This window comes from Danio aesculapii, chromosome 13 (genome assembly GCF_903798145.1).
Source record: "Danio aesculapii chromosome 13, fDanAes4.1, whole genome shotgun sequence".
NCBI classification, from domain to species: Eukaryota; Metazoa; Chordata; class Actinopteri; order Cypriniformes; family Danionidae; genus Danio; species Danio aesculapii.
Window position 1 is genome coordinate 38,084,673 of NC_079447.1, and position 15,216 is coordinate 38,099,888.

The 15,216-nt window shown below is 32.1% G+C and overlaps 1 protein-coding gene across 1 annotated transcript in view; it reads left to right on the plus strand.

The window, feature by feature from the left end:
• kcnma1a (potassium large conductance calcium-activated channel, subfamily M, alpha member 1a) overlaps window positions 1-15,216 on the plus strand; it is a 379,548-nt gene that overhangs the window by 246,822 nt on the left and 117,510 nt on the right. Inside the window, 3 exon segments of the mRNA XM_056471109.1 lie at window positions 6,343-6,418; window positions 9,347-9,422; window positions 9,823-9,993. Coding sequence (XP_056327084.1) covers window positions 6,343-6,418; window positions 9,347-9,422; window positions 9,823-9,993 — 323 coding nt within the window.

Sequence of the window (15,216 nt, forward strand, 5' to 3'; positions counted from 1 at the left end):
TCTATTTCCTCAACTCAACTGCTATTGTTTTGAACCATTCGTCTTTAGCTGGTTAGTCTTTTTTATACCATTTCCAGACTAAAGCGGTTTTACTTGTCTAAAAATGATATATATATCCTCCTTTTCAAGTTTAATAGAAATATCTCCTACAAAAAGTACTTTGAATTATATAAGATCAAAAATATAATAAAGCTCTTTTCCAATATCATACTGAACCATTCTTTATGCTGAACCATTTCATTCCGTGCTAAACCGAGCCAGACAGCATGAATACAATTTCATTTTCCACTGTCGTGCTGCAACAGCGCTCTTTGAAATGTTACACTAAATGCATCAGTAGTTACTTTGATAACGTAATGTAAACGGCTTCCTTTGTTCATTTAAATTTAAATAAAAGCCGAAACTAGTTTTTTTTCATGTTCACGTTTAAAAGTGAAAACAACAGCGTGACTAAAATGTTATGCCACTCTCTCGTATAGGGATGCTAACATAAAAATACAATATAAGTCACAGTACTGGGCAAATTTTTTTTGGAAGGGAAATTACCAAAATGTAACATGATTAAAAGTTGATAATGAAATAAAATATTCTACAATTTGATGGTAAAATATAACCATTTAAACGATGGCTGTTATTTCTTTTCAGTATTTATCAACATTATATAACCAATGCATCACCAACAAATTTAATAAGCGAATATGAAAAACACAAAGCATATCAGGATATAAAGTAGGACTATTTAGCAAATTGCTGCCTTTTTTGTGTTATTTTAATAGTTTTTTTTTGTATTTATAATCAACTAACAATCTAGGCAAATTTCTGCTTGATGTTTTAAAATATATTTTGTGTAGTTATCACCCAGCTTATATATTAAAGATCACAGAGAAAAAAAAGAAGAAAAAAAACCACAGAAAGATATTACCTGGCCCCATAAATGTCCAACTTATATTTGTTTAATTGAATTATATATAGGCCTAGCTGAAATGTTGAAAATTGCTCATTTATTTTTATAAAACATGTCAAAACATATTAATATTTTTTTGCGTAAAAACAATACCGATATTTAAGAATCCATATTTATTTTATTTATTCATTCATTTGACTTGTTTATTGGTGCATAATTTAAATCATACAACATAGTACATTGAAAAGCTATAGTGCTACTCTGTAAAGTTTTAAGCAAAGTCCAAAAAATTAAAGACAGATTTGACTTTCTTTAGTGACGGCCAACTTTCACAACATGCCATAACTATTCTACAGGTGGTATAGCCAGCAGAAAATTACAAAACAAGCCGCAGATGTCTGGGCTTTGAATTCCCACAGTAGTTTTTTAGTTAGTCGGTTTATTGGTATATGTGCCAATATCCATTATTTAACTTCACACCAAAAGCTGTCTTACTGCATTAGGGGTGATAATACGATGACAGAATTTTAATTTTTAGATGCACCATTCCTTTAAAGAGCTGAAAAGCAGAAAGCTCTCCAGATTTTAGAGTAGGTTTTGATGTATCTGTTGCAGATGCAAGAGAACGCAGGAAACAACGCAGCATGAAATTATCAGGAAGACAACTTTGAAGTACAGTGAATACAGATGAGCTCAACAGCAGGATTGCAGCACTTCATTTAGAACGCAATTATTAGCATGAAATGTATTATCTTTTATAGTCCAACTCAACAATTCCACTGCACAACATTATATCTGTCAGTTAAAAAAACACACACACACACACACACACACGCACACACACACACACACACACACGCACACACACACACACACACACACACACACACAGCATGATAGAACTGCAAGTACAACCGCTGTGATTAATTCGTTTTTTTTTTTTCTTTTTCATTTTAGCAGATCTAAATCTCTAGAAGGTTTCGCCATATACAAAAGCTTGTCACCTTACTTAGACAGTGGGTCAGAGAGAAGATTCAAGCGTGGGCGTTTAATACCGAAAAGATCAGAACGAATACGTCAGAGATTGAAGCTGCAATCAGATTTTGATCCACTGACAGGTGTTGCTGTCTAGGCTTGAATGGTCTTTAGTGTTGTTCAACAGACACATTCCGATGCTCGCATCTCCCGTTTTTGGATTTTGATCCAGGGCTTGCATTTCTGGAGCTTTAAAGGAGAAAGAATCATGATCTCCAGCAAGTTGCTAGTGTTTCGGGGCCCACGGGGTGCTTTGGTCACTGAAACTATTCAAGAAAGCCGGCGACGCAAGAAGTCATGCGGTGACCTGTTTCAGAATGGTTACCGTGTGAAAACTGGAGATGGCAAAGATGGTGATAGCCAGAACTCTCTTTTTTATTTACTCCATGTGCTGTCTAACTGGGGTAAGACCATTTTTTAGGGAAACTTATTTTGATTATGAATGGGTTTGCAGTAACTGTGATGTTCTTCGACTTTTTCACTTAATGTATGTCATTTGAGACGTTTATTGAGGGGTTACTGTTTCCTATCACTGATATGGTCAAAAACAAGAAATCATTTTATATTATTTATATAACTTTTCTTTAAGTAAGACAGTTTTATAGGGAAAATGATTTTTTGTGATTTATCATTTTTTTATTTCTTTCTTTCAAAAAATTAGCATAAATCAAGAATAACAGTACAGATATTTAAAGGGAGAAAGTATATGTTTTGATTATGAATTGATTTACGATAACTGCAGTTTTTTTTTTTTTTTTTTTTTTTTGCTTTTCTGTATTCTGTCTTTGTCATTTGAGGGTGTTATTGTTTCCAATTAAGGATATGGTCAGACAAGAAGTCATTTTTTATCGTTTATATAACTTTTAAAAAAATAAATACGTATTAAATGCAAGTCTAAAAGGTTTCACATAACATTTCTGACCATAAAATGTGAAAATATTCATCAAATAAGGATCCACTCTCAGATATTTGTCCTTTACTGTAATGCACTTTACCATATTTAATTAAACACATAAAATGCATATAAACAAAAATGCATATAATATGATAGGTATTGGCTTTGTGTCATTGATTTACTTAAGTAATAGAATAACCATGGTTTTTTTGTTGATGAACCAGCACCAGTTCAACTTTTTTTGTTTGTTTGTTTGTTTGTTTTTTTGCGTTCTCTTTTGTCTTTTAATACATTCAAAAATACTTTTGCTGTTTGTTTAATCTACTTATTTAAAATGAGTTATAATTCTACTTATTTAAAACACAATTCTTGAGTTTTTGAGAAAAGTTGAGAAAACTGAATTGTTTTATGTTCAATCCACTTAAATTTGTAATATGATGTTAACTTAATTGATTTATGTTGAGACAACATGAAGGAATTGTGTGGAATTCAGCATTTTTAACAGTGTATACACAAGCCTAGTGCTGATTCACAGTATTCATCTTTATATATATATTTTGGACTTGTAGATCTGATAAGTGGAATCATAAGCTGTGTGACAATCAAAGGAAGCTTCGCAGAGAGGATCAGAACAACAGAAAAACAAAAGAAAATGCTTATTATATTTCAACAAATTTGTCATTTATTGTAATGGTCTGCACGTTACCATATTTAATAAAAGACATAAAAATGCAAAGTAAACAAAAATGCATATAATATGATAGGTATTGTCTTTGTATCATTGATTTACTTGAGTAATGAAATAACCAGAGGGTTTTTGTTGACGTGGTAGCTAAATCAGCACTCTTCTCAGTACAGAAACATGTTGAGAATCGCAGTTGTGAGAATAAGCAGAGACCTCATCTTTGACACATGTAGGGTTGGAATTCTGTCATCAGGTTAAGAATCAGATACTTGTTCCACTTTTTTTTAAAGTTTTTTTAGTTCACTGTTGTGTTTTAATACACTCAAAAAAGTAAATCAAAATGTCAGTGTGTACCAGATATATTTATGTAAAAATGAAATCTATCTGTCTGTTAGACTTCAAATTTGGTACAACAATTTCATCTAACAAAATAGTGTTTTGTGTGTCAGTACTGTAAGTATAAAGCAAGGATGTAAGGCTCAAAGCAGAGCAGAAATTATGTTTATGTAAGAAGTGTGTTAAAGCAGGTGATATTGTTCTCTAATCTGCTTCCTGATGCGCTCATTTCTACACCTGCATCACACACACATTCACCCACCCACCCAACCAGGTGCATGTGTTCTGTAGCTGTTCTCCTCTGTCATACATACTGTAGCTATATACAATACACCAACAGTATATACAATCAAAAATAATTATTTAATATGATTTGTTAAATTTGAAATCATAGACAGGTGGAGGATTAAACATACATATTATTACTTTTTCTAAATTCTCATTACTTTAATGGAAACAAAATCCTGTTACTGTATTGTGAAGGGGGAAAAGTATTTATTCATCATGATGATGGGTGGTTACGCTTTTAAAACAAGGCCAGTACATGTTTTTGAAATGAATTTTGAAATCATAATCTTGCATGTTCAAGTTAGTTTGAAATTGAAAATGTCCATTCTGATCTTAGTAATGTAAAATGTAGACAGGATGCAAGAAATATTTAATTGTCTTCCTGGACATGCCAGAGTTTAAAGCGGAGCACACTTCATGAAACATAACTCCTTAAACATGCTTGGCTTTTCTAAATGGACAAATAAATGGACTAAATATGTTGGCCTATTATTTGACTGAGCTGCTATGATGTAGTGATGTTAACAACGCTGCAAAAAAAGATATTCCAAAAGAAGGGGATGTTAGACCCCATTTACTAGTAAAGCTCCAGTAAAAATTGCCAGTGCCTCAGTAAATGCTTTGAGTTACAGTTTACTTTATATGTAAGTGTATTAAAGCGACTACTGAATTCGTAGTGGTTGGCCGGCAAGGTGCAGGAATTACACTTATTACTAAATACTACTTGCATGCTATTTCTGACCAAATATTCAAAGTAGCATGGTAAACAATATAGGGAGCACGTCACAGGTTGTCATTGTCCAAAATGAACCAATGTGATGTGAATATTAAACCAACATTGGAATATAACTCCAATATTGATTCAGGATTTAAAAAAGTTTTGATTCAGCGCTTGTTTTTACCGCTGTCACTCTCTCATGTGCATATGAACGAATTAGGAGTGGTAATCCAAGAATAAAGACGTTATTCTCCTTGTACAACAGAATCAACGCTTGCGAAAGCAATGCACACAGAAAACATAACACCTCACCTGTGCACCCCAGTAGAGCTTTATGTCTAGCAGCACCCCTGTTCCTAAATATATCTCTGTGTTGATAAATGTGTGCAACAATACAGAATTTACCAATTGAGTTGTGATTGTTGGTCATGTATTCGAGCTGCACAATAAATCATTTCAGCATCAATATCGCAGTGTGCATTTACAATAGTCACATCGCAAGATGCAATGTTGAGTCTGAATTATAGTTGACCAGAAGCTGTAGATTTGTATTTAATTACTGTATTTATACAGAATTTATACAACAATAAAAAAAAACAACAAACCTTTTTTTTTTATTACTTAGATTTTTGTTCCTTGTTTCTGGTCGAATAATCTATATTTCATGGCAAAAACAACATAAGTTTACCTATCCCCTTGGCAGATCATTTTGCTTGTTTTAAGGAAAAACTCTTAATTTTGACTTCTATTTTTAAGTAAAAACAAAACAATACGTTTACTTGATCTAAAAAAAATTAAATGTTTGAACTAGAACTAGACAAAGCATTTTTTGCAGTGTGATCATTTTATTTCTGTACCTCAATACTGTTAGACTACCCTGAAAACAATAGTGCTATTAGTGCCAAATAGAGCTGGTCCATTTTTTTTTTCCAATATCGTGCGGCCCTATCATGTATCATAGTGTTTCACATAGTAAAATTAAAGACTCATAAAAAGGTTATTATTAGTATTAGGCAAAGTTTAATCACTATAATAAAAGCTTGCTTTGGTATGTTTGTGTATCACATATCTATTATGTATATGTGATACTTTTTTTACATAGATATTAAAATTTATATATAATTAGTATGCAGTACACACAATACGAAATAAACTTTTATTTAGGAAGTGATTTATTGTGAGTCACTTTTGCCCTGCACTAGTATTATTATTATTATTATTATTATTATTAGTATTATTATTACCATTATTATTATAACCATTAAAGCCCTTTCTCTTAAAATACATCTAAAAATGTTATGTGTATAATATATATGCATATGAAATGTAAGATGTTGATACAAACTAAACTCAACTGCCGCTATGAACCAGAGTTAGCAAATATTTTAGCCTCTTTAAGCAATATAATGTACAATCAAATATGCAGTAATTTGGAAATTTTAATTTGACTTTTTCTCGTCTTCTTTTCTCTTCTCTTTCAGGTCTGAGGTTTCTAAGAGCCTTGAGATTGATACAGTTCTCAGAAATTTTACAGTTTTTGAATATCTTAAAAACAAGGTAAGGCCGAAAGCATACTCACTCTCAGTTTCAAAAGCTCCACTCGGCTGGCATCCACACACACGCAGTTTCTACAGCTCTTTTTTTTTGCATGGCTCTGTGGGTTTGACCCAGAAGTCTGCAGGGCTCGTAGCTGAGCAGAATGTTTGACTTTAATCCCGTACTGTGTGCATTTAGTGTGCTGTAGGTAAGAGAACAGGCCTGATGAATGAAGGAGTGTGAAGCAGACAGACCTCTGATTGATTCCTCCTCTGGCAGGCTGTCACACACATGACAGATGAGCGCCTCCTGACACCTCAGCGCTATTTCATAAATATGTCAATGAATCAGAAAGGTAGTGGGGGAAAAAGCAGTCAGCACCCAACTCAGTGGTTGTAAAACTGCTGGACGTTTCATTTATTTCAGCTGCCATCTTGTTTTTCTTTTTTTTTTTTTTTTTTCCAATTGGAGGAAATTGCTCAGGTATATCACACCAAACTGACACAACTGTCAACACGACGTTACATTTCCACCGCTCTGTTCTCTCTCATTGGTTGCTGAAGTAGGGACGCTCACATTGACGGTGATTTGTAGTGACCGGAAGTCATTCGTTTTCAGCGTGAGTGGCGATTTGAGGTGACGTGAGCGAAAGAGAGCGTTGATGATGTGACAGACTTGACTTCCTATTTACACAAAACACAGTGATGTAATGGATAACCAAAGTCAAGTAGAGGCTAGAGGGATGTTTAAGACTAGTTATCTTTTTGACGACTTTAGGATCCTGCAGCTGCTAATTTATTTGGAAATACTTTTTTTCTAAATCCTACATTCAAATTAAAGTTACGTTCTAAACATAATACATTATATCAAAATATTTCCAACAATCTAATAGTTGCTGAAACACAACAGGTTTCATTTCATCTAAAACTGCCTCTTGTTATTAAAGCCACTTTACAAGTATTTATATTTCAACAGTGGAATAAATATTGTTGGGAGACCAAAAGTTTTAACCCAAAATGACTAGTCTGTCTGATAAAGAAAAGCCGGAGTATCAGATTCAATTAAAAAAAGAAAGTTAACTGAAGATAGTTTGCAGTCTCATCAGCAGAAGCTAGCTTCAACACTCGCAAAGAATTTGTAGGCCGCTCTGCTTACAATCCCAAAACAGCGACATTTATACTATCACATAATGTCATTAACTGCGTCATACAGTACATATAGGTGTTTTAACCTGATTATTTAAAACACAGAGAGACTAAGTAAGAATCAACATGTGTGTGCATACAATTCTGAACGATATCTCAATATCTCAAACATACAATTATAATCCACAATTAAAATCATAATCCACAAAGGAATAGAACACATACACACAAAGAAGTGTCTGTTTGGTACTCAATGCTGAGTGTATTCTCAGCCGTCTTATCAAAACTGGTTCAATCTTCATCCAAACTGGCAGCTTACATACAAAGGAATTAACTTTAAAAGATTTAACACATAAAATGGCAAATAACTCAGTTTTTTTTTCCATTATTTCAAGTGTCCAGTCTCCATGACCTCTGGCCTGGCTGCATAGATCCTGAGGAAACAAATAATTTGACAGGCAGAAAAAACAATCACACACATATTCCAGTTTTACTCTGAAGAGATGATGACACTAAGGTCATATAATCCAGATTCTTAAACATTCAACTTTATTAACAATCATCAGCTGACATCCATGAGAAAATTCACTCCCTTTACTGCATAGTTTTACATTTAGTTTTTATTTGAAGTGTAAAAGCTCCAGTTTTCCGTGTTTGCGTACTTGTATCTAAAATTAGCAATTTAATTGAATAGTCTTGACTTTTGTGAACTGTAGCCATAATGATATGGTTATGTCAAAGTAACAGATCTCCCTTTATAGTTTACAGCTGAGATTTATTTTATCTTCAACAAACAAGTAATTATAATTTAATTTACTTGAACATACACTACCGGTCAGACGTTTGGGGTCAGTCGGACTTTTAAATGTTTTAAAATAAGCTTATCCGGCTCACCAAAGCTGCATTTATTTTATCAAAAATACAGTGCACATTGCACAATTGTGAAATGTTATTACACTGTAAAATGACTGTAGTTTTTAGACTGTAGTCAAAAGTAGTTTATAATTTAATGTAACAATTTATTTCAGTGATTTTTAATAATGACTTTACAGCTTCATTACTCCAGTCTTCAGAGTCACATGATCCTTCAGAAATCACTCTAATATTAATTGTTATTATTATTATTACTATTATTTTTTATTATTAATGTTAATAGTAATAGGAGCAATAATGACTGGAGTAATAATTTAATTTGAAACTACATACAATAGCAGTAACTTAAAATTTTAATAAATATTTAACAATTTAACAATTTTTTGACATTTAAAAATTATGAACCGAATGCTTTTCTTTAAAAAAAAAAAACATGGAAAAAAAAACTGACCCCAAACTTTGACCGGTAGTGTACATTCACAATGTGTTCATTAAAAAGATAACATATTAAAACTATACCAAAAAACATGCCAAACATAACCAACCATTATTTTATGTACTCTTAATGTAGCCCTAATGCAAATTGACTACATAATTCAAAGAGTAAGAAGTCTTTTCATCTAGAAAGCTATATCACTTCTGGAGGTTTGTTAAACTCAGATAGTCGTTCTTATAATGTTCATTTAAACATGAATAAACTTGTAGCACTGATCTCTAGTAGAAAGCAGCAGTGTGACCGCTCCGACATGCGCCGGTCATCCTCTTCTTGATAATTTGCTGATAACCTGTGTGTTCACCCCCAGCGAGCGACGGTGTGGCTGGAAGCGGCCCGCTCGTGTGTGTGTTGGCCTCAGTAGATGACTGACTGATCTGTACGTCAGTGTGATGCGTTTCACTTTGAGAGGTGTGATGTAACTCTCGTCTCTCACAGTAATTCCATCAAGCTGGTGAACCTGTGTTCCATCTTCATAAGCACATGGCTCACTGCTGCAGGATTCATTCATCTGGTGAGTGAAAAAACACACACACGTCCCCCCCCCTTCTCTCTCTCTCTCTTCCCATGACCCCGGAGAAACTCACAAAGAAAGGAGTGCACGTGCAGATTCGTGGGAGGAAAAAGCACACGTCTGTCCCTTTGTGCCGTATGTGGTTTGTGTTGTAGTTCATCTAAAGGTTGGGTGTTTTTGTTGTATTTTTTGTGAGTGTTTTATTAGTTTTGTTTCGTTTTAATCAGGATGCGCTAGAGGGCATCTGTGCCACTAGATGGCAGCAGAAACTCTTATTGCTGCTAAATCCTCAGTTTGGTTCCTCTCACAATTCATCCTTGTGGTTTTCTGTATGAACGTTAGATGGCTGTAGAGCATTGTGTTTGGATTTGTGTGTAACAGCCTTTTTCACTCTCCGCAGGTGGAAAACTCAGGGGATCCATGGGAAAACTTCCAAAACTCTCAACCGCTCTCATATTGGGAATGTGTGTACTTATTAATGGTCACCATGTCCACGGTGGGATATGGGGATGTCTATGCAAGAACCACTCTTGGACGCCTTTTCATGGTCTTCTTCATTCTCGGTGGTCTGGTAAAATCACTTTTCCTCTTGTTGGCACTCATGCACCCCTCCTGCACTCCCCATGCAAATGCCTCGCTCCAATTTCCATATAGTAAAAAAAAAAATATATATATATATATACATGTATATAATAAAAAAAGTCCTGTGTTGTCGTCTTTCCACAGTCTTCACATTAGCCCAAATGCTAACACTGTTCTTACCATATTGTATATGTCCGCTGTCTTTGTAATGTCCCTGCCGTTAAGATCCATCACCCTGTTCGACAATTGCAGCCCAATTTAAGATGACATGTATAAATGTGTTGAATCTTGTAGATGATGTATGACACTACCACTTAATATGTTTATGTAGAAATGTTTTTTGACGATAATGTTGTTGCTATTCTCTTAAAACAGTTTTGCGGTTTCAGGAGATCCCATCCTTCTGTCTCCCTCCCCAAATTCCAACAAACACAGTGGCAGGCAGATGGCCCATAGTCCTGCTTGAGCGACACCATAGCAACAGCAGCCACAAACACTTTTATATCAGAGCAGACAAACAGTTATTTCAACCCAAAATATATTATGCTTTAATATTGTATTAAGCTTTTTATTAAGTAATGCATTTAAAAAAAGGTAATATGTTCCGCTTTAGAGAATACTGAATGATCAGAATAGTAAGAGTAAGGAACATCTATTTGTACCATTTTAAGGTGCATAAAATGATTGATTGTTTAGCTTTTTTAGTTGTACATGTCAGTTTAAAGTATTAAAAAATAAAAGTATTATTAAATTCCTTGAGTCTAGACTTAATAATAAAAACAGTTATAACATTATCATAATTTAGATAACTGGTTATTATAAATAATATAAAAATGCATTACATATATATATATATATATATATATATATATATATATATATATATATATATATATATATATATATATATATATATATACATATATATATATATATACATATATATATATATACATATATATATATATATATATATACATATATATATATATATATATACATATATATATATACATATATATATATATATATATATATATATATATATATATATATATATATATATATATATATATATATATATACATACTACCAGTCAAAAGTTTGGGGTCAGTTTTTTTCATGTTTTTTTAATTAATCTGTTCAAGGTGGCACTTATTAGATTTAAAATTAAATTAATTGTTAAATATTGATTAAAATTTTTAATAACTGCTTTCTCAATGTATGTAGTTTTAATTGAAATTATTACTCCAGTCATTATTGCTTTTATTATTATTATTATTATTATTATTATTATTATTATTATTATTATTATTATTATTATTATTATTGTTAATACTAATAATAAAATAAAAAATAACAATAATAATAATAATAATAATTAATATTAGAGACTGGAGTAATGAAGCTGAAAATTCATCTTTAAAATGCCTGGAATAAATTATTAAATTAAAATATAAATTACTTCTGAACAGTTATTTTATAGTACTATAACGTTTTACAATTTGTACTGTATTTTTGATGCAATAAATGCAGCATTGGTGAGCAGGATAAACTTATTTAAAAATATTTTAAATAATTCTACTAACCCCAAACTTTTGACCGATAGTGTATATAAATATATATATATAGATCAAAAAGACAGACAAAACAAAAAACAAACCGCACAATATACATTAAAAAAGACAGTTATGCCAATATTTCATCAAAGGTGACTGATAAACAGTGTTACCAGATATAGCTGACTTTTTCCAGCTCAAAAGCTGTTCAAAACCCTCCAAAATGCACAAAAAAGCCCAAAATATTAGATTAATATTTTATTAAATTTGAATTTATTTTAATTGAATTAACCTAATTGTCTTAACTATCATAACTGTCATAATAACCATACAGCAACCAACACCAGCAGTAACAGAACCCCAACATAACCAGGTCTCATCGAAACACAAATAGAGGGGTATAAATTCATCCTATTTGGCGTTTTAAATTCTTTTGAACTTAAGTAGGTGCTGCTTGTCAATCAGACAATGCTTTTATGTTTATTTTTGCTGTCAGTTGTTGGAAAAAAATTATCGATAAAAGTGTCAAGATAAACCGTAAGTTTAACTGCAGGTGCTGCGTGATGCACGTGCATGCGAAGGGGAGTCAGATTTGTCTACAGCTTTCCTTCACCTCCTCTTGTGGGTGGGCCCACTGGGTTTGCGCTATGCACCGGTCGCTATTAACTAAATGAAGTAGGAGCACAGTTATGTTTTGTTAAATAAGTTGCATATAAAAGTTATGTTTCAAAACCACCCAAATTTTGTCAACCCGCCTCTGCCAATTTTTTTACCCACACAATAAAATTTTAAACCACCCAATCTGGCAACACTGCTGATAATGCACCTCAGTAAGCCTAGGATTTATCAACAACATTAAAATGCTATTCTGACAATTCTCCAATCGACTGATAAACTTATAGATCAAATTTCTCAGCAAAGGAAAAAATTATCAAACTCTGCATCAATTATCAAACTTAAGTTTTACCTTAACCTGCTTCAAACACAAATGAAACTTTCTTACCAGCATATATGCTTGAACATATAACTTTCAATGTTCCCTGTACACATCATTATCATCACTCATATCTTCATTAATGACATGCACTAAATATTTAACAGTTTTACTAACATTTAAAACTTGCCCTGACAAGTAAAATATCTGGACAAATCATATCTCTATGTTCTTTGGTTCTACATGTCATGTAAACACATGAAACAGTATTTTGAATTATATTGCACATTATATCCCATCCATAATCTGCACAAATATTAAGCAGTTGCTGAAAGCCAGCGCTACTAGTGGAAAAGATAATCAAATCATCAGCATACATCTAATAATTTATTACAGCATCACCAAGCACACAGCCAGTCCTACTGTTACTTAATTCCTCAGACAACTCGTTCATGTAAATATTAAAAAGAGTAGGTGAAAGTAAAGCTCCTTGTCATACTACATCACAAACTTTAAATGTATCTTATGCAGAATTGCCCCACTTAATCCACATACTTTGAGTAGTATACATGCAAGTTAAAATTCTTAAAATACTATGAGGTATTCCTCTGTTTTAATTTACTAAACAGCTTTTGATGATTAACCCTATAAAAAATCTTTAGAGGCATCAATAAAACCAACTATAACTGTTGAAATTTGCCTTTTATACAGTTCTACTACTTCCTAAATAAATACATAAATCAGTGATGTGATGATAATGTACACTGTAAAACACAAGTTAAGGTAACTCAAACCATTTGAAGAAACCGGTTACAACAAACCATTTACGCTCAAAAACTAATCCTAATGAGTACTGTGAACTTAATCCATTTGAGTAAACGAAGCAATTTGAGCACAGTAAAACCCAATAAATGAAGAGAACTCAAACCAACTGAGTACTGTAAAACTCAATAAGTTAAGGCAAATCAAACCGTTTAAGAAAACCCATTGCTACAAACCATTTGAGTAAAAAAAAACAAAAAAACTAATCTATACAAGTACTGTGAACTCCATTTAAGTTGAAGTAATGAGGTATTTAATTAACTCATTACTTCAAACTCTTTTCAAATGAGTAGAATTACATTCAGTAAATTTTGAGTTAACTACACTCATTTCATTTGATAAAGTTGGCTGTTGGGTTTTACAGTGTACTTATTATTATTATTATTGTTGTTGTTGTTGTTGTTATTCTCAGTCTGAGAACAGTTATTTCAGTCAAACAACTATTGAATCAGTCAAGATAAGGTCTGAAAAAATATAACTAAACAAATCGTTTAAAATATGGGCATATTTTAATAAATTAGCAGAATTATAGAGAATCAGGAGCATTTTTCGCACCACTTTTATTTGCATAGAATTATGATACACTTCACTGTTATGTAAATTGCTTATGTAAAAATATTATAATCTGATTAGTTTTATTCATACTGTGTGATCCAGAATACATTTGGTAACTCTAGTTAACGTGTAGACTCAAATCTAATATAATTAATTAAGTTAATGCTTAATCTTTTTTTTTTCTTTAAATATTTTTGTGTGAGTAATGATGTAATTCTGAACTTTTTTCTTAAAAAAAATTAAGTGTGTAGTACTTTATAGAACTTATTTAAATTCAGGAATAGGCATGGGACAATACCAATTTCAAGGTTTACCGCGGTTTGGAAAAGTCAATGATACCGCTAAAATTTTTTGTTATACTGTTCCTAAGGTATTTTACCTAAGGTGTTTTTTTATATGTTGTGAAGAAATCTTTGTTATTGAAACTAATGACGACAGCAGAAGTCAATGATTTATTTCAATAATTTTGCCTGACATGTTTACTGTTCCAAAACATTTGAAATGTTTCTCAAAATAAAATATATTGTGTTCAATGGGGTAAACAGTTGTTGTTTTTTACCCAGACATTTATTAATGATTTATTTTAGAGCAGTAATCACAATACCGTACCGTGGTATTTTGTGTAACATGTCTTCATTAAGTTTTTACAATAAATCAAATCCCAATACCTAAAACTTACCACAAAGAGATTTAGGGTAAAATAAAAATGTTATAATAATTATTATAAATAAAAAATAACAAGTTAATTAAACAAAATAAATAAATCTAATCAAACATCAATTCACATTCCACAATTTCAGACTTCCAAAGCGTCTTCAATATCTCTATTTTTCACAAAGTTCAAAAACACCTCCCAGATATCACAAAATTCAGAGGATTTTTTTCCTCATTGTATATGTGAGCTTTTTACCGTGGTATTTTTATACAAGGTTGAAGAAAGTTATACCGGCCCATGCCTCTTCAAGAATCAATCTATATCATCTAGTTGTACACTGCAAAAATTGATAGGATCAATTAGTCATGACAACATGGGGTTTTAATTCATTATAACTTGTTAAACTAAGTTAATCATGTTCTAACCTAATTTTAAAAGTTGTGCATGCTGTTTTAAGCCAGTTTAATATAATATAGGTTCAATAGACTCATAAGTTTAATTTGATTCAACTTAAAAATTTAAGGCCAACAGTATTTTTTACAGTGCAGGGCACTGGGTGTGTGAAAGATTTAATCTCAACCTATAGATCAGCCTCAGGCATACAAAAAGTCTCATGTGATGTTAATATAGATGTAATGCAGGACAGATGCACGTCTCTCCTATCACTGGACACACAGTTTCAGCTGT